This window comes from Zootoca vivipara, chromosome 2, assembly GCF_965207765.1.
Source record: "Zootoca vivipara chromosome 2, rZooViv2.hap1.1, whole genome shotgun sequence".
Taxonomy (NCBI): domain Eukaryota; kingdom Metazoa; phylum Chordata; class Lepidosauria; order Squamata; family Lacertidae; genus Zootoca; species Zootoca vivipara.
In genome coordinates, this window is record NC_142584.1 from 3,438,883 (window position 1) to 3,464,269 (window position 25,387).

Genomic DNA, 25,387 nt, shown 5'->3' on the forward strand with positions numbered 1-25,387 from the left:
CAGTCCCAGCCAACATTGGCAATGGTGAGGGATAGTGGGAGTCGCAGTCCGGCAATTTCTGAAGGGCTTTCCTGTGTTTAGGGAAGAGGAATTGCAGAATCCTAAAGCACAAAACTACAGAATTGTAGCGTTGGAAGGGATCCCTAGGGTCATCTAGTCCAACCAACCCCCTGTAATGCAGGAATCTCAACACACGGTGTCCCATCCAATTTGAAACCATACCGGACCCTGCTTAGCTTTGCACAGAGGCTATCAGTTTTATTGCTGCAATGCTGCAACCTTTCCAGGGCTTATCTTTGAAGACTGGCTAGAGTCCCGAACGCGCCCGGTTCCTAATTTTGGGGAGATGCATCTGCTCTCTCCTCTTCGTAACACACGGGGGCTAGCTTGGAGGGGCGGGTGCGTCGCTCTGCCTTGAGGCTGTGCGCGCTCCCCGCGTGCGGGGTGTGTGCTGGACTAGATGGCCTTTGGAGCTCTCTTTCCTCCCGCGCGATTTCCCACCCGCCCACAGGAAAAGGTGGGGAGGAAGCGAGGCCGACCCACGCGATCGTGCGTGTGGGGCTGGGACTCCCGGGGCAGGAGGGACGGCAGCGGAGCCTGCTAGGAAAAGGGGAGTGGAGACATGAAACCTCGCAGCAGAAGCGCCGGAGCGGATCGTCCGGACGGAGGGAGGGAGAAAAAAAGGCAAGCAAGCCAGGTTAGAGGAGGAACGAGAAAGAAGGGCGGGTGAGGGGGGGCGAAGGAAGGAGAGGGAAGAAAAAGAACCGAACAGAAACTTTCCTCTGCTCTAATCTATCGACCTGTAGAGGCTTGAAAGCAGGGAGAGGCTGGGATCCAGTGGTTGGGATCCAATCGCTATGGGGAGACGGGATCGGGGTTTGGGGCGCCAGGACGCCTGGGTTCTTTCCGTTGGGAAGGCGGCGGGGTGCGGGCGGGTTGTCTCCTGGTCACCGGAGGAGCTGCGGGAGAAGGTGGGGTCTGCGCTTTGCGCCTGGGGAGAAGAGAGGCGCCGCGTGCTGCCCGTGGGACCCACGGCGGGCTAGCGTTCACGCCCGTGGGTGTGGGCACTGGGACCGCACCCGAACTGAACAGCTGCTTCCCGGCTTCAGCTGCCCCCGGATGGGGAGGGGAAAACCTCGCCCAGGCCGCGGAGAGAGAGAAAGAGAGAGAGAGAGGGAGAAGGGGCAGGTAGATGAGCGAGCGAGAGGGGAGGGGGTTCCCGGCTGCGACGGTGAGCTGAGCTTGGGGCAGGCGCTGCGCTAGAGAACCAGGCGGAGAAGAACGAGGGCGCGCTCTCCAGCCTGTTCCCTTGGGACGGGAGCGCGGACTCCTCGGTTCCGTGAAGGCAGGTCTGCTGGGGGGGACGGGGGGGGGGAACCTGAGCTGTGTTTGAAGCCATGCCGCTAGATTCAACGTAGCTTTACCATCCCTGCCTTCACCTGTATCTTTAATTACGGCCAGACAGGCAGAAATTCAACTGATAGTGCTCTTTCTCCATAATGGAGTACAGTATTGGATTTCTGCCACTCTTTCACACTGGAGGGGGCAAGGGGGCTTTAGGCAGTCCTAGGTCAGTGCCCCGTTGTCAATGGGTGTGTGTTTTGAACAGGCTTGCCTCTCCAGCTGCAGGAAGGAATTGATGGTATCTTTGTGGGAGGAAAGGAACTGCTGAAGCTTGAGCTTCTCTGTGCTGTCTGGCCTGTGCTGCTATTATTATTATTACTAATTGAATTTATATAGCGTCCTATAACCGCAGGCCGCTCTTCCTCCTCACAAGTTCATACCCAGCGTAGCCCTTGAAACCTGATTGCGGTGGGTGGGATGGAGATGACAGACCTTGCATCAAACAAATTGAGGGAGCTTCTGTCAGGAGCTGGGCTCACATGGGCAGCCTATTTACTTTTTGTATTGATCCCCTTAGCTGTTGCCATTTAAAAAACGCTTTAAACTATGGGGAGGCCATGATTCGGCTCATATTTTGGGGTAGGCGAAGGAGTCAGGGGCTGGGGAAATGACCCCTTATTCCTCCAAGGGAATCAGGAGTCAGGAGGATGTTGGGAAAGGGTTATTGGCTTGCTTCCCCCTGCCCACTCCCCACCCCACTTACTAACTGTCTCTTCTTATTCCAGAACCTTCCTCCTTCTGCCCCGCTTGGGAGGGCCATGAGGGAGAGGGGGACCTCCAGCCAAACTAGAGAGCAGCCCAGTCACAGCTCGGCATGGCTCCAATGAGCCCCTGTGTGGCCACTTATGTCTTTGCCGCCTGCCTCTGCCTTTGGAGAGGGTAAGTGCTTCACTGAGGTGTGGTGGGAATGGAGCTGCCACAGAAATTACTGTACTGCCCCTGTCCTGCTGGGGATACTGAACAGCCAGGAGAATGGCACTGGTGTGATTATGTGGGGCCAATGAGGGCCCATGGTGTGGAAGGGCATTTATCTGCCCAGTTAGCATTGGGGTTGGTTCTTCATTACTACATCAGTGCGCAGAAAGCAAGATGCCAAGGACAAACTGTACAGCTGTAGCCTCTCCCCAGTCAGCTTCCTCTGTCCTTGCTTTCTCACTGGATTTTTAAAATGTGATGCCTGGATTTCCCACGAAAGCAGTGAGTTTAGAGGGTTAAAACTGAGGGAAGATGTAGGCGGAACTCCTGGAACACATTTCTGATTTTGCTGACAACATGTCTCTTCACCCTTTTTGGCTCATGCATTTGGGGACCCATTTCTTATATGCCATCTATTTGTGTGAGGATCCTGCTCCTGTTGTGACCCAGCTTGGATCATGGCACAGCCCACTAGCTGAAGACCAGTAGCTCAGGATGAGTTAATGATGGTCTGCAGGGATTGTTTGTGATTATGAGCTGGTTCCGCACGTAATGCTAAGCCAAACTACAAACAGAGTTTGCACGCCTGCATATTCACACTAAGACATAGTTAGGCTCAGTATTACATGCAAACTAGCTCTGTGTATGGGACCAAGATTAATCCACAGCAAGAATGTGTGCTGTGTGTTTTTATATGCAAGTTAATGCTAGCTTTCACTAGATTTAATACCAACTTAGGTATTAAGTTGGTTAAAATAGATGCCATAGCAGCATTGCCCAAGCTAGACTGGAGGTGAGGAACATGTGGGCCTATTGATGCTTTTGGACTTCCAACTCCCTTCAGCTCCAGCCAGCATGGCCTTTGATCAGGGATGATAGGAGTTGTAGTCCAGCCACATACCTGAGGTTGAGCCAAGGGAGGCAAGATAATTCAGTTATGAAACACATGACATTGCATGCGCTGGGTCCCTCCCAGGCTCAGACCCTAGCATCTCCAGGGGTTTGAGATAGCAGAATTCACAAAGACCCCTTTCACAAAACCTTTGGACAGGGTGGGATGGGGGAAATGTGAATCTCTGGATGTTTTTGGATGCCAGCACAGCTGGTGGTCAGGGAATGATGGGAGGTGTGGTTCAATAGCAGGTGGCCCTGCCCTAGAGAGCTGCTGCCCATCAGAGTAAACAGAACTGGGTTAAGTGGGCCAATGATATGGTTAGATGTGAGGCAGCTTCATCTGTTCAAAGCGCAAGCTCAGTTCTTTTTCTCTTGCAGATTGAGGGCTTACAACTCAGGAGCTAGAAGAGAGGCAAGGAGTGCTAGGCACTGTGGCCTGTGCTTCAGAGGTGGCACAGGTATCTTCTAAGCCTCCAAGAGTCTAGGTGGGGTGTGAGAGAGTCATTACCTGCAGGCATTTTTTTACTTATTGTAGATGACCAGGCAAGGGGCTAAGTACAAGCTTATGCTAATATGTGCTGGAGGGTCTCAGCTGGACAGTAGCTGAACGAATGGACACGTGGGTGGAATGAGAGTTTCTTCCTCTGTGGGGGTAGTGCTAATGGGCTATCCCCATCTTGACCACACGAGGTAGGGATGACCACCAATTTGGATGGCAATAATAATAATAACAACAATATTTCTATACTGTTTATAGTTTTAAGAGGGGGGAATCTCAAAGTGGTTTGCAACTTTGAAAGAGGATTAGAGAGATTCATGGAGGATAAGGCTCTTAATGCCTCTGAGTCCTGATGGGGAACTTAAGTGGGAGAGGACCATTGCAGCCATGTTCTGCTTGTAGCCTTCTCAGGGGTGTCTGGTTGAACTGCGTGGGAACCGAGTGCTGGACTAGAGAGGCCTTTGGCCTGGATCCAGCGGGGCTGCTCTTATGTTCTTATGCTCAGATGCTTTGAGGACGCTTCATGTTCACAAAAGGAGATGGTATCGCAGCCCTTTGGAAACTGATTCATCGCGGTTTGCATTTTTGTAGCCTTGCTTTATCAGATGTGTACGCGGACTGAGGGCTGTGCTCGCACTGACACAGCAGCATATAGACATAAAGTGTACGCTGACATAACATGCCAGCAACGCCTGCCTTCTTGGGTGGTGTGTCATTGGCATGTTGTGTAACATGGGTGGAAGCTTTATGGATTCCCGGAGTGGCTTGGGAACAGCTCCCATGCCACTACAGGCAATATGTAAAACCAGGGCAGGGAAGCTGTGTCCTTTCAGGTCTTGCTGGACTCCAGCTCCCATCAGCCCTTGGCACCACAACCCCCAAGGATCAGGTGCCAAGGGAATAAACCCTTTTTGAAAGAATGGAGTAAATTTATGAAATACATTGATAAATTGTGTGATCAGACTAGTTAGAAAAATTATAGACAATTACCGCTTCACGAATCATTAAAGTCAATATGGAACAGGTAAATTAAGAGATTTATGATTATAACAAAAAAAAGAGTTGTAAAGACTTTATTGCATTATAAAATTATGTAACAGAAAATTGTATACATTTATACAAATTGTATTTGTAAAAAGATGAGGTAAAATTTACATTTGGAAAATGATGGATACAGCACCAAATCATAGAATCATAGAATCATAGAATCATAGAGTTGGAAGAGACCACAAGGGCCATCCAGTCCAACCCCCTGCCAAGCAGGAAACACCATCAAAGCATTCCTGACAGATGGCTGTCAAGCCTCTGCTTAAAGACCTCCAAAGAAGGAGACTCCACCACACTCCTTGGCAGCAAATTCCACTGCCGAGCAGCTCTTACTGTCAGGAAGTTCTTCCTAATGTTTAGGTGGAATTTTCTTTCTTGTACCGGTAGTTTGAATCCGTTGCTCCGTGTCCGCTTCTCTGGAGCAGCAGAAAACAACCTTTCTCCCTCCTTTATATGACATCCTTTTATATATTTGAACATGGTTATCATATCACCCCTTAACCTTCTCTTCTCCAGGCTAAACATACCCAGCTCCCTAAGCCGTTCCTCATAAGGCATCGTTTCCAGGCCTTTGACCATTTTGGTTGCCCTCTTCTGGACACGTTCCAGCTTATCAGTATCCTTCTTGAACTGTGGTGCCCAGAACTGGACACAGGACTCCAGGTGAGGTCTGACCAGAGCAGAATACAGTGGTACTATTACTTCCCTTGATCTAGATGCTATACTCCTATTGATGCAGCCCAGAATTGCATTGGCTTTTTTAGCTGCTGCATCACACTGCTGACTCATGTCAAGTTTGTGGTCTACCAAGACTCCTAGATCCTTTTCACATGTACTGCTCTCAAGCCAGGTGTCTCCCATCCTGTATTTGTGCCTTTCATTTTTTTTGCCCAAGTGTAGTACTTTACATTTCTCCTTGTTAAAATTCATCTTGTTTGCTTTGGCCCAGTTGTCTAATCTGTTAAGGTCATTCTGAAGTGTGATCCTGTCCTCTGGGGTGTTAGCCACCCCTCCCAATTTGGTGTCATCTGCAAACTTGCTCAGGATTCCCTCAAGCCCATCATCCAAGTCATTGATAAAGATGTTGAACAAGACTGGGCCCAAGACAGAACCCTGTGGCACCCCACTAGTCACTACTCTCCAGGATGAGGAGGAGCCATTGATGAGCACCCTTTGGGTTCGGTCAGTAAGCCAGCTACAAATCCACTGACTGGTAGCATTGTCTAGCCCACATTTTACCAGCTTCTTTACAAGAATATCATGGGGCACCTTGTCAAAGGCCTTGCTGAAATCAAGATAGGCTACATCCACAGCGTTCCCTTCATCTACCAGGCTTGTAATTCTGTCAAAAAATGAGATCAGATTAGTCTGACATGACTTATTTTTCAGGAACCCATGCTGACTTTTAGTGATCACAGAGTTTCTTTCTAGGTGCTCACAGACTGTTTGCTTAATGATCTGCTCTAGATCTGCTCTAGATCTGCTCTAGATCTGCTCTAGAATCTTTCCTGGTATTGATGTCAGGCTGACTGGGCGGTAATTGTTTGGGTCCTCTCTTTTCTCCTTTTTGAAAATAGGGACAACATTTGCCCTCCTCCAGTCTGCTGGAACTTCGCCTGTTCTCCAGGAATTTTCAAAGATTATTGCCAGTGGTTCTGAAATCACCTCTGCCAGTTCTTTTAATACTCTTGGATGTAGTTCATCTGGCCCTGGAGACTTGAATACATCTAAACTAGCCAAGTATTCTTGTACTACCTCCTTACTTATTCTGGGCTGTGTTTCCCCTGCTGAATGAAAATAAAAATGAAACGATGAAAATAAAAAGCAGCAGAAGAAGGGAAGCCAATGAACAATAATATGGGAATATACATTTGAAAGGGGGTAAATAATCCCCTTTCCCCCCTTTTTTTCTCTTTTCTCTTTTCCTTTTCCTTTTTTCCTTTTCTCTTTTTCTCTTTTTCTTTTTGTTCTTTTTTTTTGTCCTTTGCGGAATTCGCGGTGTAAATATGAATTTGAAATAATTATGAAGGAAATGATGTGTATTATTGTTAATGTAGAAAACTTAATAAAGATTATATTATTAAAAAAAAAACCCAAGTCGGTCACGACTGGACCTAATGGTCAGGGGTCCCTTTTCCTTTACCTTTATGCACATTATTGCAGCAGCCCAGCACAATCTTAAGTAAACTATGCTGTTGTTTAATGGGCCTTTCCACCAGGTTGCAGTCCCATGCCCACTTCACTTGGGATGCTATGCCTCATTGAACACAGTGGGACTTACTTCTGAGTAAACATGCACAGGATTGCCGAGTTGGTCTCTAAGCTGCAGTAGTGGTTCTTGTTGGTATAAAGGAAGGAAGGATTCACAGGTTCAAAAGAATGTCCCTCTGAGCACCATAAACTGGATGCATTTGACAGCCACAAGGCCTTAGTGTGAAAACCCTGCACACATGGATGACAAAATCAATTGTATAGGGAGAACATTCTGTAATGTTTGACTCCCATATTTCTGTTCAGTGTATGATTAGATAGTTACTGTAGTTAGTTAGTTACGGTAGTTAGTTAGATAAGAAAAAAACTGTGAAGCCTGTGCAGTACAATTGGCCCCGATCCTTACACAGATATTTAACTATTCATTGGAGCTGTGTTGGGTTCCTTCATGCTTTAAACATTCTATTATCATTCCGGTACCTAAGAAATCTGATATTAGTGGGATGAACGATTACAGACCGGTTGCTCTAACATCTGTAGTAATGAAAGTCTTTGAAAGATTAAAGGTAAAGGTAAAGGGACCCCTAACCATTAGGTCCAGTTGTGACCGACTCTGGGGTTGCGGTGCTTATCTCGTGTTATTGGCCAAGGGAGCCGGCGTACAGCTTCCAGGTCATGTGGCCAGCATGACAAAGCCACTTCTGGCGAACCAGAGCAGCGCATGGAAACACCGTTTACCTTCCCGCTGTAGCGGTTCCTATTTATCTACTTGCACTTTGACGTGCTTTCGAACTGCTAGGTTGGCAGGAGCTGGGACTGAGCAACAGGAGCTCACCCCGTCACGGGGATTCGAACCGCCGACCTTCTGATCAGCAAGCCCTAGGCACTGTGGTTTAACCCACAGAGCCACCCACATCCCTTTTTGAAAGATTAGTGTTGGCCTATTTGAAGGATACTACCGACCTGGCGCTGAATCCTTTGCAATTTGCTTATTGAGCTAATAGGTCAGTGGATGATACGGTCAACATGGCAATGCATTACATCTTGCAACATCTGGACTCCCCACGGGGTTACGTGCGAGTTTTGTTTGTGGATTTTAACTCAGCTTTTAATACCATTGTTCCATCCAAATTGGTTTCTAAATTACTCCAGCTTAATGTACAGTACCTGCTTCTGTTTGTCAATGGATATACAACTTTCTAACGGACAGGAGGCAGCAGGTGAGGCTGGGGGAAAATACATCAAGAAATAGTACCATCAGTACAGGTGCTCCCCAGGGGTGTGTGCTTTCCCCACTGCTGTTTTCTCTATACACAAATTTGCGGGTGATACTACAGTCATTGGGCTCATCCAGGAGGCAGATGAATCTGCATATAGGCGGGAAGTAGATCATCTTGTTTTGTGGTGCAGCAGGAACAACTTGGTGCTAAATGCCCCAAAGACAGTGGAAATGATAATTGATTTTAGAAGGCATCCTTTCATCTTGTCGCCAATCTCCTTTCTTGGTAACATGGTTGTAGTGGTAGAGTCCTTTTAGTTCTTGGGCTCTATGATCTCTCAAAAATTGAATTGGTCAGATAATATCAATATTATGATTACAAAGGTACACCAGAGATTGTATTTCTTGCGACTACTAAGGAAATTTAATCTGCCCCAAGAATCGCTGGTCCAATTTTATAGCGGTACTATTGAAACTGTCCTCTGTAATTCCATCACTGTCTGGTATGGTACAGCCTCTAAGCTGGACAAGAAGAGGCTCCAACGAGCAGTAAGAACTGCAGAGAGGGGAATTGGTGTTAGTGTGCCTCAAATAGAGACACTTTATGCCACTCGAGTCAGGAAGAGAGCAGAGAGAATTGCTGTAGACCCTTCGCATCCTGGTCATCATTTGTAGAACTCCCATCCGGACATCGGTACAGGACTCCAAATACAAAAATGTCTAGGCACAGGAATAGCTTTTTTTCCTTGTTCCATCAAATTGTTGAATCTGTAGTTGTGGGTGGGAGGGAAGCCAGTTGGTGGTAGGGGGTCTTTTTTGCTGTGCTGTTGTATTGTGAGGGGAATAGTGGTTGTATGAGGTACTTTTTTCTTTTCTTTACATTGCAATGTAGTTGAAGCAAAATTCCAGGTATGGTTGATACTTGGCCAATAAATTATTCTATATTTTCTATTCTATTCTATTCTAGATAGATGATAGAATGCCCAAAGGATCTAACATGGGCCCTTAGGGGCTGGTTTGGTCCTCTTGTGCTGAGAGGCCCTAAGACAAGTGCCCCACTGATGGAAAACTCCTTCCCTGTGGGGCTTGTCGTGAAAAATGCTTGATGTTTGTCTGGGGTAATGTTTTGGGAGAGGGTGTGTGATAGGAGGGACTGCCACTGATCTCTCTGTGTCAGCAGGGAGAACTAGCTGGAGCTGGACGTGAAATTGTCCTGAGGATGTCCCCTCTCCACTGGGTGGTTGCTATGGTGGCCCCTTCTGACCAGGAAACTTGGCTCTATTTCCCTTTCCCACATCGACATGTCTGTGTCTGCCATATTCCTGCTCCTCCTTCTGTTGCCACGGAGACACCGGCCTGCGTTAGATCTGGGAGGGGCTCCTCTGCTTCTGTCAGGGGAACATCTCCCTCCACCCCACCCCCACCCCCTCTTTGGGTGCTGAGCCGCAGGGTGATGCTTTTGATCTTCAACCTGGCTTTCATCTGTTGCCAGTGAGGGGGGTGGGGGGCAGGCAGGGAATTTCCCCCTGGATACTCGCCCACCCAGGTGCACTGATCTCTCCCTCAGGCGATAGACCTGGGCTGGATTGCCACAAGGCTTTTGTACAACCCTGCACACGTGTATGATGGAATGCATTGGCCCCGATTCTGCTTGAGAAGTGGGACCTGTAAGGTTAAGCAAAGACATAGGAGTTGTGCTTCCTAGTCATTCCCTCTCTCCCTCCCTCCCACCTCACCGGAGAATGGAATGAAATTGAGAGGTTGTAGTGCAAAGATTCAAGTCCTAGGGGCTAAGGTGGATTCTTCTGCATCTGGCTGGGAAGAAAGAGGTTTTCAATGGGTCAGAGAGCGGACAGGGAGGGGGAATAGCAGACATAATTCAATGCAGGGGGGGGGGAGAACAATTTAACTTCATTCCCAGCTCTCAGTTGGAAGCTATATATCCGAAGGTGATAGAAAAGGAATGGATCTGAATGATTCAGGGGATAGATACAGATATGGTGGCACCCCCAAATTTCTGGTGGTGTCCACAGAATTTTGCACAGAGGTCTCCTCTACCCTGCATTCCTGCAGAGACGCATGGAACTGAGATCCTGGCTGATCCAGACCTTGGAGAGACCTCCTTGGAGGAAGAGGCATGATGGGGCTCCCACACAGCACCCCATTCCCACTGCAGACACAGAGAAACCAATCCAAAGACAGCCTTTAGAGCCCCATCTCTGAGATGCCTCACCTGGACACATCCTGCCCCCACACATCCCCACTCCATGACCTCATCCTGAGCCTTGCCTTTCTCTGCAGTTTTCTCCTACCATCCTTTAAGCCTTGGGTACAAAGGAAGGCTGCGAAGCTGATGGGAAAGCCAAAGTCACAGGAGCCTGTTTGGCTTCCAGACAACTCTGACCCAAAGGGTCTACTCAGAAGGAAGGATCTGCCCAGGAGGAGGGAGAATGACCCTGCAGAGGACCAGTAGAGACAATGGCTATATAAGTCCTCCAGTCTCCTCTGGACTTTGCTGCGTTCATAGCTCTCTTCAGAGCTTCTTAATGCTGTGGTCTCTTTGCTCCACTTCCATTGTTGACTCCAGCTCCAGCTTCTACATCTGGTGCTAGTGATGGACATAGGCCCAGAGAATTTGTAGACATGCTGTGCTATTGCCCAGTTTTTTTAGGCCATTGTACCTGATTTTGTCTAGCCAAGGACTTGTGTAGCTTACTCCATGCCTGGGTGGATAGGTGGCCCTTTTATCTAAGGGGCACCCAATCTCAATTATGGAGCCTCCATCGTTTAGCATTCTGTTTTGCCCACTGTGTTAGCTCCTGTCTGTTATGATCTGTGGGTGAGGCAGTAAGTAGCCTCTTTCTTTCTCTCTTTCTCTCTTTCTCCCTCTCTCCCTCCTCCTCTTCTGTTCCCAAAGCCAGGTTCCTGCTTAATTTCTCTGTTCTCCTACAGGATCCTGGGCCATGACTTCCTAGGCCCAAGGGTGCTGGCTGAACCTGTTCTTACTCCCAACACCATCTGCATGACCCTCCCCTGGCTGAGCCGGCGCCAACTTGGACTCTGCACCCGCAGCCCAGAAGCCATGGCTTCAGCTCTGCAAGGCGTCCACCTCGCCATCCACGAATGCCGGCATCAGCTGCAAGAGAGGCGGTGGGATTGCTCGGACTTGAGCAGTAGTGGCACCATGCTTCCCAACAGCGCTGTTCTGAAGAGAGGTGAGGAGCTTGAGAGGATACTTGCTTGCCGTGTGGTGTGATTTGACACTTTCCTCTTCTTTTATTGAGTCTGTAAGCAATAAAACCAGAACTTGATTCATGCCTTGCTATCATTGCTGCATCCTCCTTCACCTCCCTCTAGTAGCTGACTCAGGGCCCCCTTTCCCCTCTTGTGACAACAGAAATGGAGCCAAACAGGGTGGGAAAGCCAAAGAAGGCCTCACTGTCGCTTGGCAAGTCACAGGACCAAAGAGGGCCAAAGAAGGCCCAGAGAATTACAGTGGTGCGCCATGAAATCATTGCTAGCATGCCAGAAGAAAGAAATAAACTGGATGTGAAAGGCAGGTTGAGCCAGAAGAGCCCAATTATAGAAGAGGCTGCCTGCTGCATCCCTGTATGTTTCATCAACCAGCCTCTGCGGTGAATGAGGATTCTGCTCTGTGCTCTTTTTCTGGGGTTACTCAGGGGTACATGGTACCAGCACCTTTCTTTTCTAGAAGAAAAACACTGGTTGAAAGGGTGGCACTTACTGTAACAACTTCATGGGGAGTGGTCTTCTTGGTAGTGGCCCTCCCATCAGATGTCAAGGAAATAAACAACTATCAGACTTTTAGGAGACATCTGAAGACAGCCCTGTTTAGGAAAGTTGTAATGTTTGATGTTCTATTGTGCTTTTAATTCTGTTGGGAGCCGCCCAGAGTGGCTGGGGAAACCCAGCCAGATGGGTGGGGTATAAATAATAAATTATTATTATGATGAAGAAAATTATTATACCAGCACCATTTTTTTTCTAGAATAAAAGCACTGATCCTGCTACATCTCTGCACTGAGTGCAGTTGGATCATTTAATTATCCTGTCCCACACCTGAGGCCAATAGGCTAGTTCAAGGGGAGGGCGCTGGAGCATAGCAGGCTCTGCTGCTGCATATGCAGTTCTGTCCTCCCTGACCTTGCTGTCCATCTCCACATCTGCCGCCTAAGATGGCCATCTCACACTGCCTAATGGTAGGGCCAGCCCTGGCAATGAGCCAGTTCCCAGGGCTGCCTCAGGGCTGGTGTGAGGAGCTAGCATCTTCAGACAGCTGCTTAGACCTGAATGCCTGAATATGGCTTCTCCTGAAGCCTGCTGCCACTAAGGAGGAGGAGGAACAGCAACCATCTTTTAGTCAAGTTTTAAAAATAGGATTGGGCGTGTACACTACTTGTATGTTCAGAGAAGTTGTTAGTGGGTGTTGTTATGTTGTGCTTTTGCTATTTTTTGTTGGGAGCCCCCCAGAGTGATTGGCGCAAGCCAGTCAGGTGAGTGGCATCGTCACTGAATCACTTTTCCTGAGCAAGAGGTTCATAAATTTTCCAAGTAAATGAACGCCTGCCTGCTCTCTTATCTTGATGAGGACTCAGGGAGTTGGGCCTGCTTCACTCTGCCGATTCCCCCACGTCCTGCCCTGCCACGTCCTTCCCATCTGCCACTGTGCCAATTCCTGCTCCTTTCTCCACTGGCTGCTCACCTGTCTTCCTACCTTTTAACTCTAAGGCACATTTATTGTTACGACTTAATAGCTGGGTGCCAAACCTGAGTGAAGGTGTGATTTGTAGCAGATGGCTTAGCCAAAACTAAGGAAAGCGAGCTCCTCCTGGTTTTCTGACTGATGCTCCTAGCCACCGTTGCCACTTGCCCATTGGAGCAGGCAAACAATTGGCAACCGTAAACAGCAGATGATACTGATGCCTGCCCTCTCTCCCTGTGCAGCTGATATGGAGGAGGAGGAGGAGGAGGAGGTAGTAACCTGGTTGGCGGGGCAGGGTAGTGGGAAGCATCTGAGTGCATCTTCCCAACCACCCCACCCCCCATGAACCTAGATCCTGCATGCTCTGCCCTGCCTGCCTGCCTGCCTGCCTTCATGCACACCACCCCTGGCTCTTTCCCCTTGAGCCTACTGCAAGCACCTTTCCCTGGTTGCAGACGTAGTGGCCAACACCTGACCCTAGAGGCAAGTTGGCCGGGAGCTCCTTTCTTTGGTTCTCTGGATCCCTTTGATTAATTCAGCTTTGAAGGAGCCATTTCCAAATTTAAATCCAATATCAAAGTGAGCCCCTGGGGAGGCAAGAGCTTCATCAAGCTGTAACCCCTGCGCCTGGGCCCTGCGCCTGGGCCTGATGTGTCATGGAGAGTGGCGGTGGGAGTTTGGCCCAGCTCAACAGGATCTCCGGCAGCATCAGATGGGATGGTGGTAGGAAAGTGAGGATCAATAACAGAAAGGCTTGGGCTGATCAAGAAACAAACCGGAAAGGTCAATCAGGATTAGTGGAGACGAAGGGCTGGATGATGGGATGAGGAGGAAGAGGCTTAATTCACTTGAGGAAAGAGGGCTAATCTCCACTACAAAAGAAACCTGCATTGACTGTAAGAAAATACCAATAGTGCTAAACCTTAACAGATCAGGATCTAAGATTGCTTCCAGACGACCAGTTTAATGAGCCCTCAGCCTGATTTGTTTGTGGGGAGATTGTGCCACGTGAGTGTTAATCCCACCCTTTCCAGTGCATCCTCCCCACCCCCCACAGTCATTTTTCTTGTTGGAAAAAGTCTGATATTTTGGGGGAAGCGGATATGTTTTGCATAAGCTCCAAATCAGCTTTAATTGTGCTGCCTTAATTTGACTACAAAGGTCTGTATAGTTAAAGCTATGGTTTTCCCAGTAGTGATGTATGGAAGTGAGAGCTGGACCATAAAGAAGGCTGATCGCCGAAGAATTGATGCTTTTGAATTATGGTGCTGGAGGAGACACTTGAGAGTCCCATGGACTACAAGAAGATCAAACCTATCCATTCTTCAGGAAATCAGCCCTGATTGCTCACTGGAAGGACAGATCGTGAAGCTGAGGCTCCAATACTTTGGCTACCTCATGAGAAGAGAAGAATCCTTGGAAAAGACCCTGATGTTGGGGAAGATGGAGGGCACAAGGAGAAGGGGACGACAGAGGACGAGATGGTTGGACAGTGTTCTCGAAGCTACTAACATGAGTTTGACCAAAATGCGGGAGGCAGTGAAAGACAGGAGTGCCTGGCGTGCTATGGTCCATGGGGTCACGAAGAATCGGACACGACTAAACGACTAAGCAACAACAACAACAATTTGCTGGGGTATGACTGAATCCAGCCTGAGAATCATGACTGCCTATAAGCACCCTAGGACTGCAACCCACATTTACTGTTGAACTCCACTGGTGCTTGCTTCTGCGTGGACATGTCTAGGATTGTTGACTTATTTATAATAACCCCAGGGAACCTTGGGAATTGTAGTTCTGTGAGGGGACAGCTAGGCATCTTTCAACTCCAGGACAAACTGCCGTCCTTGCAGGGTTCTTTGGGAAAGCCCTGACAGTGACATAAACATGTCACTTCTAGGATCATCATGCACAACCCTATTTAATTTAAAATTATTAGATATTTTAAGGTGTGCCTGCCCAGTCTGAAAGATTGTGAATGGTCACAGTAGTTAGTTGCTAAAATCACGGTCACACACAACCCCAACCAGTTTAATCCCAGTCCAACCCACGAAAAAAAAAACCCTTTGTGGTGGTCTGAAAGGGAAGGGCACTCTCTCGTTTTGGGTAGCTGCTGACATTCTAACTTGGCATACGAATGGCATTACTAAGATGATGTTCTCAGCTGATCTAAGCATGGCTCTATATACACTGTGACCTCACCGCACAAGCACAGAATTTAATCCTGAAAAGCTCTGCTTTCTGTTTTTGGACTCCTCCAGATGATCTGTTTATTGAGCATTAGTTTGCTTAGAGATTAGACAACAATGGCTGTTTAATGAGGATTTATTCTGTTTTGTTTGCGGGAAGGTTAGATGATGTTGCATCAAAGCAACTGTTATCCCACATTTTCCAGTGCTTTCCCCCATCACTTGCCATGTCCCAAAAGTCCAGTCTTCTAGAGAAGAAGTTCTGCCACTCAAGACCTCCCAATCAACTATAATTGCACAACTTGAATTTGCTGGTGTGACTAAATCCCACCCCAAAACAACGACAGTCCAGAAGCACCCTTTGCTTTTTTTAAAAAAAAACATACTGTATCATAGAATCATAGATCTGGAAGAGACCACAAGGGCCATCCAGTCCAACCCCCTGCCAAGCAGGAAACACCATCAAAGCATTCCTGACAGATGGCTGTCAAGCCTCCGCTTAAAGACCTCCAAAGAAGGAGACTCCACCACACTCCTTGGCAGCATCACTGTCAAACAGCTCTTACTGTCAGGAAGTTCTTCCTAATGTTTAGGTGGAATCTTCTTTCTTGTAGCTTGAATCCATTGCTCTATGTCCGCTTCTCTGGAGCAGCAGAAAACAACCTTTCACCCTCTTCTATATGACATCCTTTTATATATTTGAACATGGCTATCATATCACCCCTTAACCTTCTCTTCTCCAGGCTAAACATACCCAGCTCCCTAAGCCATTCCTCATAAGGTATTGTTTCCAGGCCTTTGACCATTTTGGTTGCCCTCTTCTGAACACGTTCCAGCTTGTCAGTATCCTTCTTGAACTGTGGTGCCCAGAACTGGATACAGTACTCCAGGTGAGGTCTGACCAGAGCAGAATACAGTGGTACTATTACTTCCCTAGATCTAGATGCTATACTCCTATTGATGCAGCCCAGAATTGCATTTGCTTTTTTAGCTGCTGCATCACACTGTTGACTCATGTCAAGTTTGTAGTCTACCAAGACTCCTAGATCCTTTTCACATGTACTGCTCTCAAGCCAGGTGTCTCCTAACCTGTATTTGTGCCTTTCTCTCTTTTTTTCGTCCAAATGTAGTACTTTACATTTCTGTAAAGCTCCTAGCCCTCATGACTGTGAAAGCAGGGTTAAAACTGGGTCGGTAATACCTGAGGAAACCACATAAGCCAGACAATGAGGGATTGAGCAGGAATTCTAGTGGTTAAAGAAGGAGTGTCCTGCATAGCTGTTTCTGTTATTTTCCTGCCCATGAATAAGGGAAAGAAATGATGAGAAATTAGCAATTATGTGCAGAATGCTTGAGTAAATTTGTACCTGATGCAGAATTTGTCTATCTTGGTCCAAGTTCTGGATTAGCTTAGTCCTGGATTTGTCTGTGTGGCAGGAATGGCAGTAGTGGTAGTGCAGAGTACAGGCAGCCCTGATTTCAGAGGTCACACAATGAGACGAGAGATGAGTCAATCCCTTTGCTGGAAAAGCTTTTCTGTGCTGCAGCCCGGGTTGTGGAATGCTCTCTCCAATGAGGCTCACCTGACAACTATGTCAGGATCTTTCTCTTTCTCCCAGGCCTTCTATACCAAATACCAGTTTTTAAAAACCATTTCCCCTAGTTGGGTTTTAGTGCTTTTTTAATGCTTCCATTTGGGTTTATGCTGGTTTTACATTACCGTAATTTTGTGCAGGGTGCAGCTTTTGCATCAATTGTGTTTTCCATCTGCATGTAACTGATTTTAAATTCGTGAACCTCTCAGTGGACATGGTTGGTCAGTGGTATATAAATGTCAAAAATCAATCAATCAACATGACTGTTGGACACACACATGCCCAAAATGTGCAGGGCTAGATACATAGCCAGGCATCCTTTCTCTCCCTGTCCCCCGCCCACCAGTCTCCTTGCAAATGCTTCCTCGCTTGGTTATTTCAGCTGTCCTCCAGCTGCATCTCCAACTCACCCTCTTCCTTCCTATGTGTCCCCACAGGCTTCCGGGAAAGTGCCTTTGCCTTCTCGCTGCTGGCAGCTGGGGTGACCCATGCAGTAGCAACAGCTTGTAGCCTTGGGGAGCTGCAGAGCTGTGGTTGCGCCAGGCAAGGCACCGAGAACCAGAAGCTGAAACTCAGCCAGCTGCAGACTCTGAGCCGCGACAAGTCCTCCTTGTGGGGGGAGCCTGGCCCCCAGGACACCTGGGAGTGGGGGGGCTGCAGTGCAGACTTTGACTATGCCCAGAAATTTGCCCGGCATTTCTTGGACCCTCGAGGGAAACCGCGCGATGCTCACGCACGGATGCAGCTCCACAGTCATCGCGTAGGCAGAAAGGTAGGAAGCATCCCTGGGGCAGGGTTTTGCTAGCCAGAGTATCTGGTGTAACTAAGGGGCCGGGCTGGAGTTAGCAGAGAGAAAGGGTCCCCCGCGGGGCTGGATTCCTGAAGGTCTACGCACACTTTTGTGTTGGCAGCAGTAAACAGGCAAGTACATAATTTGGTATGCAGTGCAATGTGTGGCATCCTCAGGATTCATGTTGCAAGTCTACAGCGCTCATGATTATGGATCAATCAGCTGGGTCACCCAATGTCATTGTGCAGGCCAAATTCGGTCACCCAATGTCATTGTGAAGTCTGGCATTTGGCAGGTGGGCTCTCCTGGGAATCCCACTGTTTTCCTGTGTGTGTTGTATTTAAATAACCAAATTTGAGTTGGAAGGATTAGCATTCAGTATTGTTTCCAGATTTGTTCCTGTTCTCTTCTCCAAGACTCCTTGTGGGCACTAGAGGGCTGCAGTGTGCAGGATCCTGGCATAGGCATGAACTAAAGGTCTGGGTGACTCACAGCGTGAACATCCAATATCATCATCTTCTTTGGCGATCACTCGTATCCGAGTAAGATTGTCTTCCATAAACACGGTTTTAACAATGGGTCCGTAAGTGACTGTGGAGGCCTATTCTGGATCCACACATCCTTCCACAGTGGGGACATTGGTTTCCAGGAGGGAGTTGATCACGATGTGGATTTGCCAAGTGTGCCTTCCTCTTAGCACGTTTCTCCCTTGCGTCCTGAGATTGAGTTTCTTCAAAGCCCATGACACCTTTGGTAAAGGCTGTTCTCCAGCTGGAGCGCTCGCAGGCCAGTGTTTCCCAGTTGTCAGTGTTTATACTACATTTTTTTTAGGTTTGCCTTGAGACCAGCATTACGCTTTCCAATATAGAACTTCCAATATAGAACTTGAAGGGCAGGGCACCACTGGAACCTTGACTTTCTGTGGATGCAGATAAGGGGCATTCCTATGTCGCTGTGGCAAATGCAACATATGTTTAGTCCACTACGCGCGCGCGCACACACACACACACACACACACACACACTTGCATAATGTTTCAGCACTGAAGTTGTACATAAAGACCAAATAGTTTTATTTTTTACAAAACTAAATTGGTAAGAATAACAGCAGAATAAAGTTTATACTATCCTGAAGGTAGGGAACCCCCTCCCCCCCATAGGAAATACAGTAATGCATTTTCTGAGATGGAAATATCATGAGCTTTGTTTACCCTGAAGATGCAATAATCCCACAACAGGACATCCTGAAAGGCTGTTGTGTGATTGTGTGATTCATGAGAGAAACAAATGCATAAGAACATGAGAAAAGCCTCCTGGATCAGGCCAGTGGCCCATCTAGACTAGCATTCTGTTCTCACTGTGCTCAGCCAGCAAGTTGCCTGTGGGAAACCAGCAAGCAGGATTCAAGCACAAGAGCCCTCTCCCCTCCTGCGGTTTCCAGCAACTTGTTCTACAGCCTCCATCTCCCCACACAACTGGTAGAGCTAGGTATTCAGAAGCATTGCTGGAGATAAAGCACAGTGACCATGACTTGTAGCCATTGATAGCTCTCTCCTCCATGAATTTGTCTAATCCTGTTTTACAGCCATTCAAGTTGCACTGGCTACAAAAAAAAGAGAAAAGAGAAAATGAGTTACAGTAGATGAAATAGTTATTGTTGTGGTGATTCAGAGATTTAATCGGAAATCACACTGGATTTGAGTTGGTTGGTGTCTCTGGTCACTTCTCTTTCCCTGCAGCAGGAAGCTCCTCCATTCTTCTGTTGGGATGTGATTAGATGCTGGAGAGGATTTTTAAATAAATATTAACCTTCCTTCCTCATGTTTGTGAGTGCTACCCCTTTGCAGCTCAAAGAGAAGCTTTAAGGCAGACTGTATTTTCCTGGCCTTACCCCCTTTTCTCCCCCTTAAAATAACCATCCCATAAAGCCTTGCAAAAGGTAAAAATAATATTTATTCACTCAGTATGTTTCTTGAAGAGTAACATACCGTATACAGCAACTTTGTTCAGGTAAGCTTAAAATAGTAATTCATAAGTTGTATTTAAGTCTGACTTAAAAATGGAGTCTGAGCTTAGCAGGCATAGGAGCCAACTACTAGGGGCCAAGGGGGGCTTTGTCCCCCCAATAAAATATTTGAGGGGGCTGCCCCCACAAGTTGATGGGCATTCAAATGGTGTGTATGCACCGCCTCCTGTGATCAATTATGCAGGGCAGGGTTCCCAATTCAAGTTGGCACCCCTGTTAGCAGATGTTCTCACATTGCTGGCATGCTGGAGAAGAGGCAGGGAGGAGGTTGTAGAACTACACACACTTCCTGTCAGGGCACAAAGGAAATGATCTCAGAGAGTGCTCTCTAGGAAATTTACAGGAAAGCTCTGTGAGCCTCAGCCCCTTGGTGCACCTATCTGGCAAAACATGAATTGTTGGCGGGACTGCAAAGAAATACCCTACGTTTTTCTGCAGCTAATGCTTCGTTCTTCTCCCTTTCCCACCCCGTCCTTGGCAGGTTGTGTCAGAGCTGAGGCAGCGGAGATGTAAATGCCACGGCCCCTCAGGGAGCTGCCAGTTCCGGACATGCTGGTTGGCAGCACCAGATTTCCGCCATGTGGGCTCTCACCTGAGGGAGCGAATGGACCACGCTATACTCTTGTGGCCGCACAACAGCAACTCAGGGGCCTTCCGACCCCGCCTCCAGCACTCGCGCCTGGCCAAGCACCTCATCTTCTACGAACCCTCACCTGACTTTTGCGAGCCAGACCCCAGCCTGGGCTCGCCGGGCACCCATGGCCGCCCTTGCACCAAGGGCAGCGCCCGGCCCGGCGGCTGCAGCAGCCTGTGCTGCGGCCGTGGCCACAATGTGCTGCAGGAGGTGCATGCCCAGCGCTGCCACTGCCGCTTCCACTGGTGCTGCCACGTGCAGTGTGAGGAGTGCTCTGCCACAGAGTGGGTGAATGTCTGCAAGTGACGTGAGGCACGGGGCAGGGCGGCATGGCGAGGGCCTGGCGCCATGTGCCAATGAGCTGCTTTTGAATGGCACCGCGTTTCAGGGGGCCCAGCACCCCCTGAGACTAGGCCTTCTGCAGAACATGCTTACTGTGGTTCTTCTGCCACATGCCAAACATGCCATGCTTGGGCCTCTCCTAACACCATGACAGGAAGGATTTGCTGCAGCGTGGAATACACTTACAAATGGATTTCTAAGCCCAGCATGGAAGTCTCCTTCGAAGGCTGTAGCCTTCCGTCGGCCTGTTTTCCCAGGCGTAAGAAGCTCAGACTCTCCTTTTAGGAGGCAAAAGCAACTGCAACTCTTGCAGTCTCTTGGAATAGCAGCGGCAACCAACCCAGCAAAAACAAGACCAGCAAAATGACAGGTTTTTTGCTCTGTTATTGAAGTGTGTTTGTGAAGCCATTTCATATGGCTAATGGAGGTATAACATTATCCAGGGGAGCTGCATCTTTCCACTGGCCCAATGTCCATTTGTTTTGTAGACCTCTGTGGGTTTTTGTGTGTGGTACAGGTCAGCAGTAGCTGGCTCAATTTGTTTTGCTGCCCTGGGTGAAAGTTATTTTTGCCCCTCCTCACTTGCACCTCTTTGGTGTAAAACAACACCTTTTGACCACCTTCCAACCTTGTCCCCACAGCTGGTTCCCTGGTAGAATGAGGGCAAGTAGGTACAAAACCATAACACACCAATGCCTTTAAGAACACAGGTAGGCACAGAAATTCAAATCCACAGACACATTAATGCAATTTAAAAAACAAACAAACCCACAAATCATAATTTTTCGAAATCAGTTCAATTGGAATTCAAAACCTAAAAGAGGTGTGTTTTATTTATTTATTTATTTATTTATTTGAATGAGAGCTTCTTACCCTACAGGGAATCAAGAAGTCCATTTTCCAAAGTCAGGCTCTGAAGTCTGAGAGCAGCCTGCATGGGGCCAGGACACACCTTTTCCTGAGAACAAGGAAGCAGGAACAGATGGCCCATTGCAACAGACAGACTCCAAAAAGAAAGCTCTGAATTTTAGACTGGATCTGAATTTTGAATAGCAGTTACCCCCATGGTATAGTCATTTACACGTGTGTGTGTGTGTGTGGCATGGAATATGTTCATATTTGTATGTGACCTTCGCTATGCAGCTTTCCTGTATTGAACGAGATAAACATCTGTTGCTGTGTATGCTATAGGTGTGATGTGCAATGTGGCAGAGTATGTGCCTCTCTGTGTTAGAAACAAGGTGAGGTGCCAGCTTTACACCTGTCCTGCAACTTGAAACCCACTTTTTCCAAAAAAGGAAGAGACAATATTAATCTTTGTCTTATTTTTAAAAAACATTTTTTCAAAATGGCAGTTCTTCTGCTAGTATTACCTTAGGCTGCGGCATGACTCGTGACTGCTGTCACCATCTGCAGTGATCATGGAGCCCAAGAGAGTAAAATCTCTCACTGCCTCCATTTCTTCCCCTTCTATTTGCCAGGAGGTGATGGGACCAGTGGCCATGATCTTAGTTTTTTTAATGTTGAACTTCAGACCATATTTTGCGCTCTCCTCTTTCACCTTCATTAAAAGGTTCTTTAAATCCTCCTCACTTTCTGCCATCATCAGCATATCTGAAATTCTTGATATTTCTTCCTGCAATCCGGCTTGGGATTCATCCAGTCCAGCCTTTTGCATGATGAATTCTGCTTATAAGTTAAATAAGCAGGGAGACAATATACAGCCTTGTTGTACTCCTTTCCCAATTTTGAACCAATCAGTTATTCCATATCCAGGTCTAACTGTAGCTTCTTGTCCCACAGGAGATAAGTAATACACAGGACTAAAGTTAGGTCCCAAAATGGATGGTGCTGAAACCCAGACTTTCATGCAAGTTGCTTCCTCTAACTCAGATCTCATTTCCTAATCCATGGGTAGGCAAACTAAGGCCCAGGGGCTGGATCTGGCCCAATCGCCTTCTAAATCCAGCCCGCAGACGGCCTGTGGCTTGAAGTGGGATGCACCTAGGACTGCTCACAACGCACAGGCGCTCCTCAGCAATTGCATCAGTGTGGTTCCTTGAGCTTGCAAAAGGACTGACTTAAATCCTGAAAAGGAGCAAGCAAATACGAGGTGCTGGCAGGGAGAGACTGCAGCCTGTCCCTGGTGTAACATGAAGACAGATAGCAACTTGCTACTACAGGTAAATGTTACAAAATGTACATAAAGGAAGCCTGACTGTCAACGCAAGCATGTGTCATAAGCAGACCATATATTATTTCAGTTTGGTTACAATAGTGCAACCAGATGTGGAGCCTCAGGAGTTAATGGTACATCCTAATGAACGTCCAGTAAGTGGGGGAAGCGCATGTGATAATAGTGTATGTGATCAGCATGGAGTGTGTGTGTTTGCAATTAGCTTGATGTGTGTATGTCAGTGTCTCGGTGCCAGAACATCTCCTCCTTCCAACCCAAACCACAACCTCTCAAAATTCCTCTCAACTTCTGTCAGGCCCTGGCTCTGGTCTCAGGGAAAGGCGCTTGCTGCAGCCAGCTCCATGGGGTGATTTACTACGCGGCCACTGCAGGGTTGCAGCTCAGATCAGCCCCAGGATGATGCTTCTTTCCAGATGGAACCGATGCTCAGAGATTCTTCCAATAAACCTAAATTAAAGCAAAGCATTACTTTCTTGTGCAAGGGTTTGTTTGGAATTAGAAGATTATGGGGATGGGGGCTTTGCTACATTTAGCTGTCACCCACTAAGGCAATGAGGGAAGGCTACTTGCAAATGAGGGTGGAAGGGTTAACGGCAACATTGCATACCCTCCCTTGTATCCTTTACGTGCGCAAGGCTGGGAAAGGAGGATGGACAAGGGTGCTCTTAGGCTGCGTACACATCATACATTTAAAGCACAATGCTTTCTGGGAACTGTAGTTCCCCTCACACCACAATTCCCAGCACCCCTAACAAGCTACAGTTCCCAGGATTCTTGGGTGGGGGAATGCCTTAAACTTTTGATGTGTATGCCGCCTAAGACATGAGGTGGAAAATCCAAATGGCATTTTGCCCCCTGCCCCCAAAATAGCAAGGTTTATATACCGCTCGAGTGTATTGAAATCTCAACGCAGTTTGCAAGGTGTCTGGCACACCTTCAGGGGACAAATGCAAGAGAGTTTCTCTGCAGTCTCTGGAAATGAAGTATGGGTTGAGATAGGTTCCATTCATTTAATGGGGATTTGAAGAATTTCTTCACTGGATGGTGTCCTGTGGGTCAGAAGAACTTTCTGTCTTTCCCCATCGCCACCCTCTATGACACTTTTTTCACCACGGAGATTTTCCAGCAGATCCTTCCAAGTCGGGCTTCCTTAACAGTGTGGGCTTCTACAAAGTTGTAGCTGCCTCCGAGCTGAGAGTGCTTTCCTTCTTGTTTCCTTTCCAGTAGTTAATTACTAAGGAGAGGTTCCAGACCTCAAGGTCTTTTCTGGAAGCTTTGCCCCTTCTTTGCAGTCGTCTGCTGTCACTGCTGAAATTGTGGCTAAGGGAAAGGCACTTTTCATATGCTCAAAGGAACTCAAGAATCGTTTTTTACTGATGTGTCAGGGTTAAAAACAGCATCTGTAAATGTTCCATGACTCGGATTATAAGAACCTTTTTACTCTGTTTCTCCTTTACGTGTTCTGACACTCTTTACAGAAGCATGCAACCGTTAGATTGCCAGAAAAAAATCCACTGTGAAACACAGTTTTTAAATATGTAGGTGAATGACTGGAAGTTGCAGTGGAGCAAATTACTCTAAAACAATCAGAAAATGATTAGGGATTAGTAGGGAAATGTCTATGAAATGGAACAGTGTGGTTCTCTTCCAGCCAATCAGGTAAAAGCTTGTGTCTCTTCCCCTCCTTCATGCTTTCTGCATGGGGGCCGGTGGGGGGCACGGGAAGGGGAAAGCAAAGTGGGAGATCATGGACTGTGGTATGGAGTGGACCACCTTCTGCAATTTGCTACAGCAAAGGGCACACACACAAACACATCCTGGTCTGAACGCATCTTCAGATCCAGTTGGGACATTTCCGCAGCCATGTTGTCCTTCCTGCACTCCCAGTTCGGCTGCACCCTTGTATGCAATTGGGAGTGCAGAAAATGTGCCTGGGTTAGGCAGGTGCTTTTTGCCACCCTCTCGCCATCCTGAAAGTGTTAAAAAAGAAAAAGTGGTGCAAGTGCTGTCAGTGGCAACAGATTTGGGTGGGAATTATGGGGTGGGAATTGAACCACTTCTCCACTTTTCCCCATTTGCTTCTCATAGTAGCAGACCAGGAAATCTAGTTGCTGACTAGTCCTTTCAATTACGGGATATCCTGCCCCACTTATTGTCTTCTCCAGTGCACCTGAAGATCACAGAGGCTGAGTTTAAGCAGATGGGAGAGCTTTTTGTGATCGGAAGGCAAAGATCCCCAGCCATTTGCCAGTGTCCTCATCCTGGTCCCTGCCCAAGAGGGACCCCCAAGCTGTGAGTCAAGCTGGACCAGGTCTCCACCCGCAGCCATGACTTCACTTGTGCTGAGTTTCTCTGCGCACTTCAAGAGGGAGTGGTTGCATTTGAACACATGGAAAGCTCAGCCAACTGCATGTGTGAGACAGTGGGTGGAAGGAGAGGGGAAGCAGTAGGGGAGAGAGGTGTGTTACTGTGGGTGCCACTGAGGGGGGGCTCAGCATTTGGCCACTGGGCAGGGAGGGGCACAGAGTGAACTTCTGTCCATGTCACCTCACAGTATGTTCACAGCAAAGGTAGGATTGGGATTTGGCTCAAACTGCTTGAAATGTGTGTTAGCAGTAGGCACCAGAGATAATGTGTTTCAGTTCACATTTAAAGGCAAATATGCTTCTTAATTCACACTTTCTGAAACAATCCACAAACTGA

General features: G+C 47.7%; 1 protein-coding gene across 2 annotated transcripts; it reads left to right on the forward strand.

Moving 5' to 3' along the window:
- The first annotated feature begins 494 nt into the window (after window positions 1-494).
- Window positions 495-23,146, forward strand: WNT10B (Wnt family member 10B). Of its 2 annotated transcripts, none has more exons than XM_035102859.3 (5): window positions 495-697; window positions 2,130-2,283; window positions 11,142-11,404; window positions 17,134-17,468; window positions 19,993-23,146. In XM_035102859.3, exons 2-5 carry the CDS (start codon window positions 2,219-2,221, stop codon window positions 20,449-20,451), a joined length of 1,122 nt encoding a protein of 373 aa, XP_034958750.1. In that variant the 5' UTR covers window positions 495-697; window positions 2,130-2,218; the 3' UTR covers window positions 20,452-23,146. The 2 variants fall into 2 exon arrangements, with proteins under 2 accessions (XP_034958750.1, XP_088517322.1); XM_088661196.1 differs by lacking the exon at window positions 495-697 and adding an exon at window positions 1,201-1,349.
- Window positions 23,147-25,387: the final 2,241 nt, after the last annotated feature.

Excerpts from the sequence above, each read along its gene's own strand:
- WNT10B (XM_035102859.3), top strand. The coding sequence starts at position 2,219 with ATGGCTCCAATGAGCCCCTGTGTGGCCACTTATGTCTTTGCCGCCTGC. Across the intron at positions 11,405-17,133 it reads CAGCGCTGTTCTGAAGAGAG|GCTTCCGGGAAAGTGCCTTT; the intron begins GTGAGGAGCTTG and ends GTGTCCCCACAG. Across the intron at positions 17,469-19,992 it reads GTCATCGCGTAGGCAGAAAG|GTTGTGTCAGAGCTGAGGCA; the intron begins GTAGGAAGCATC and ends CGTCCTTGGCAG.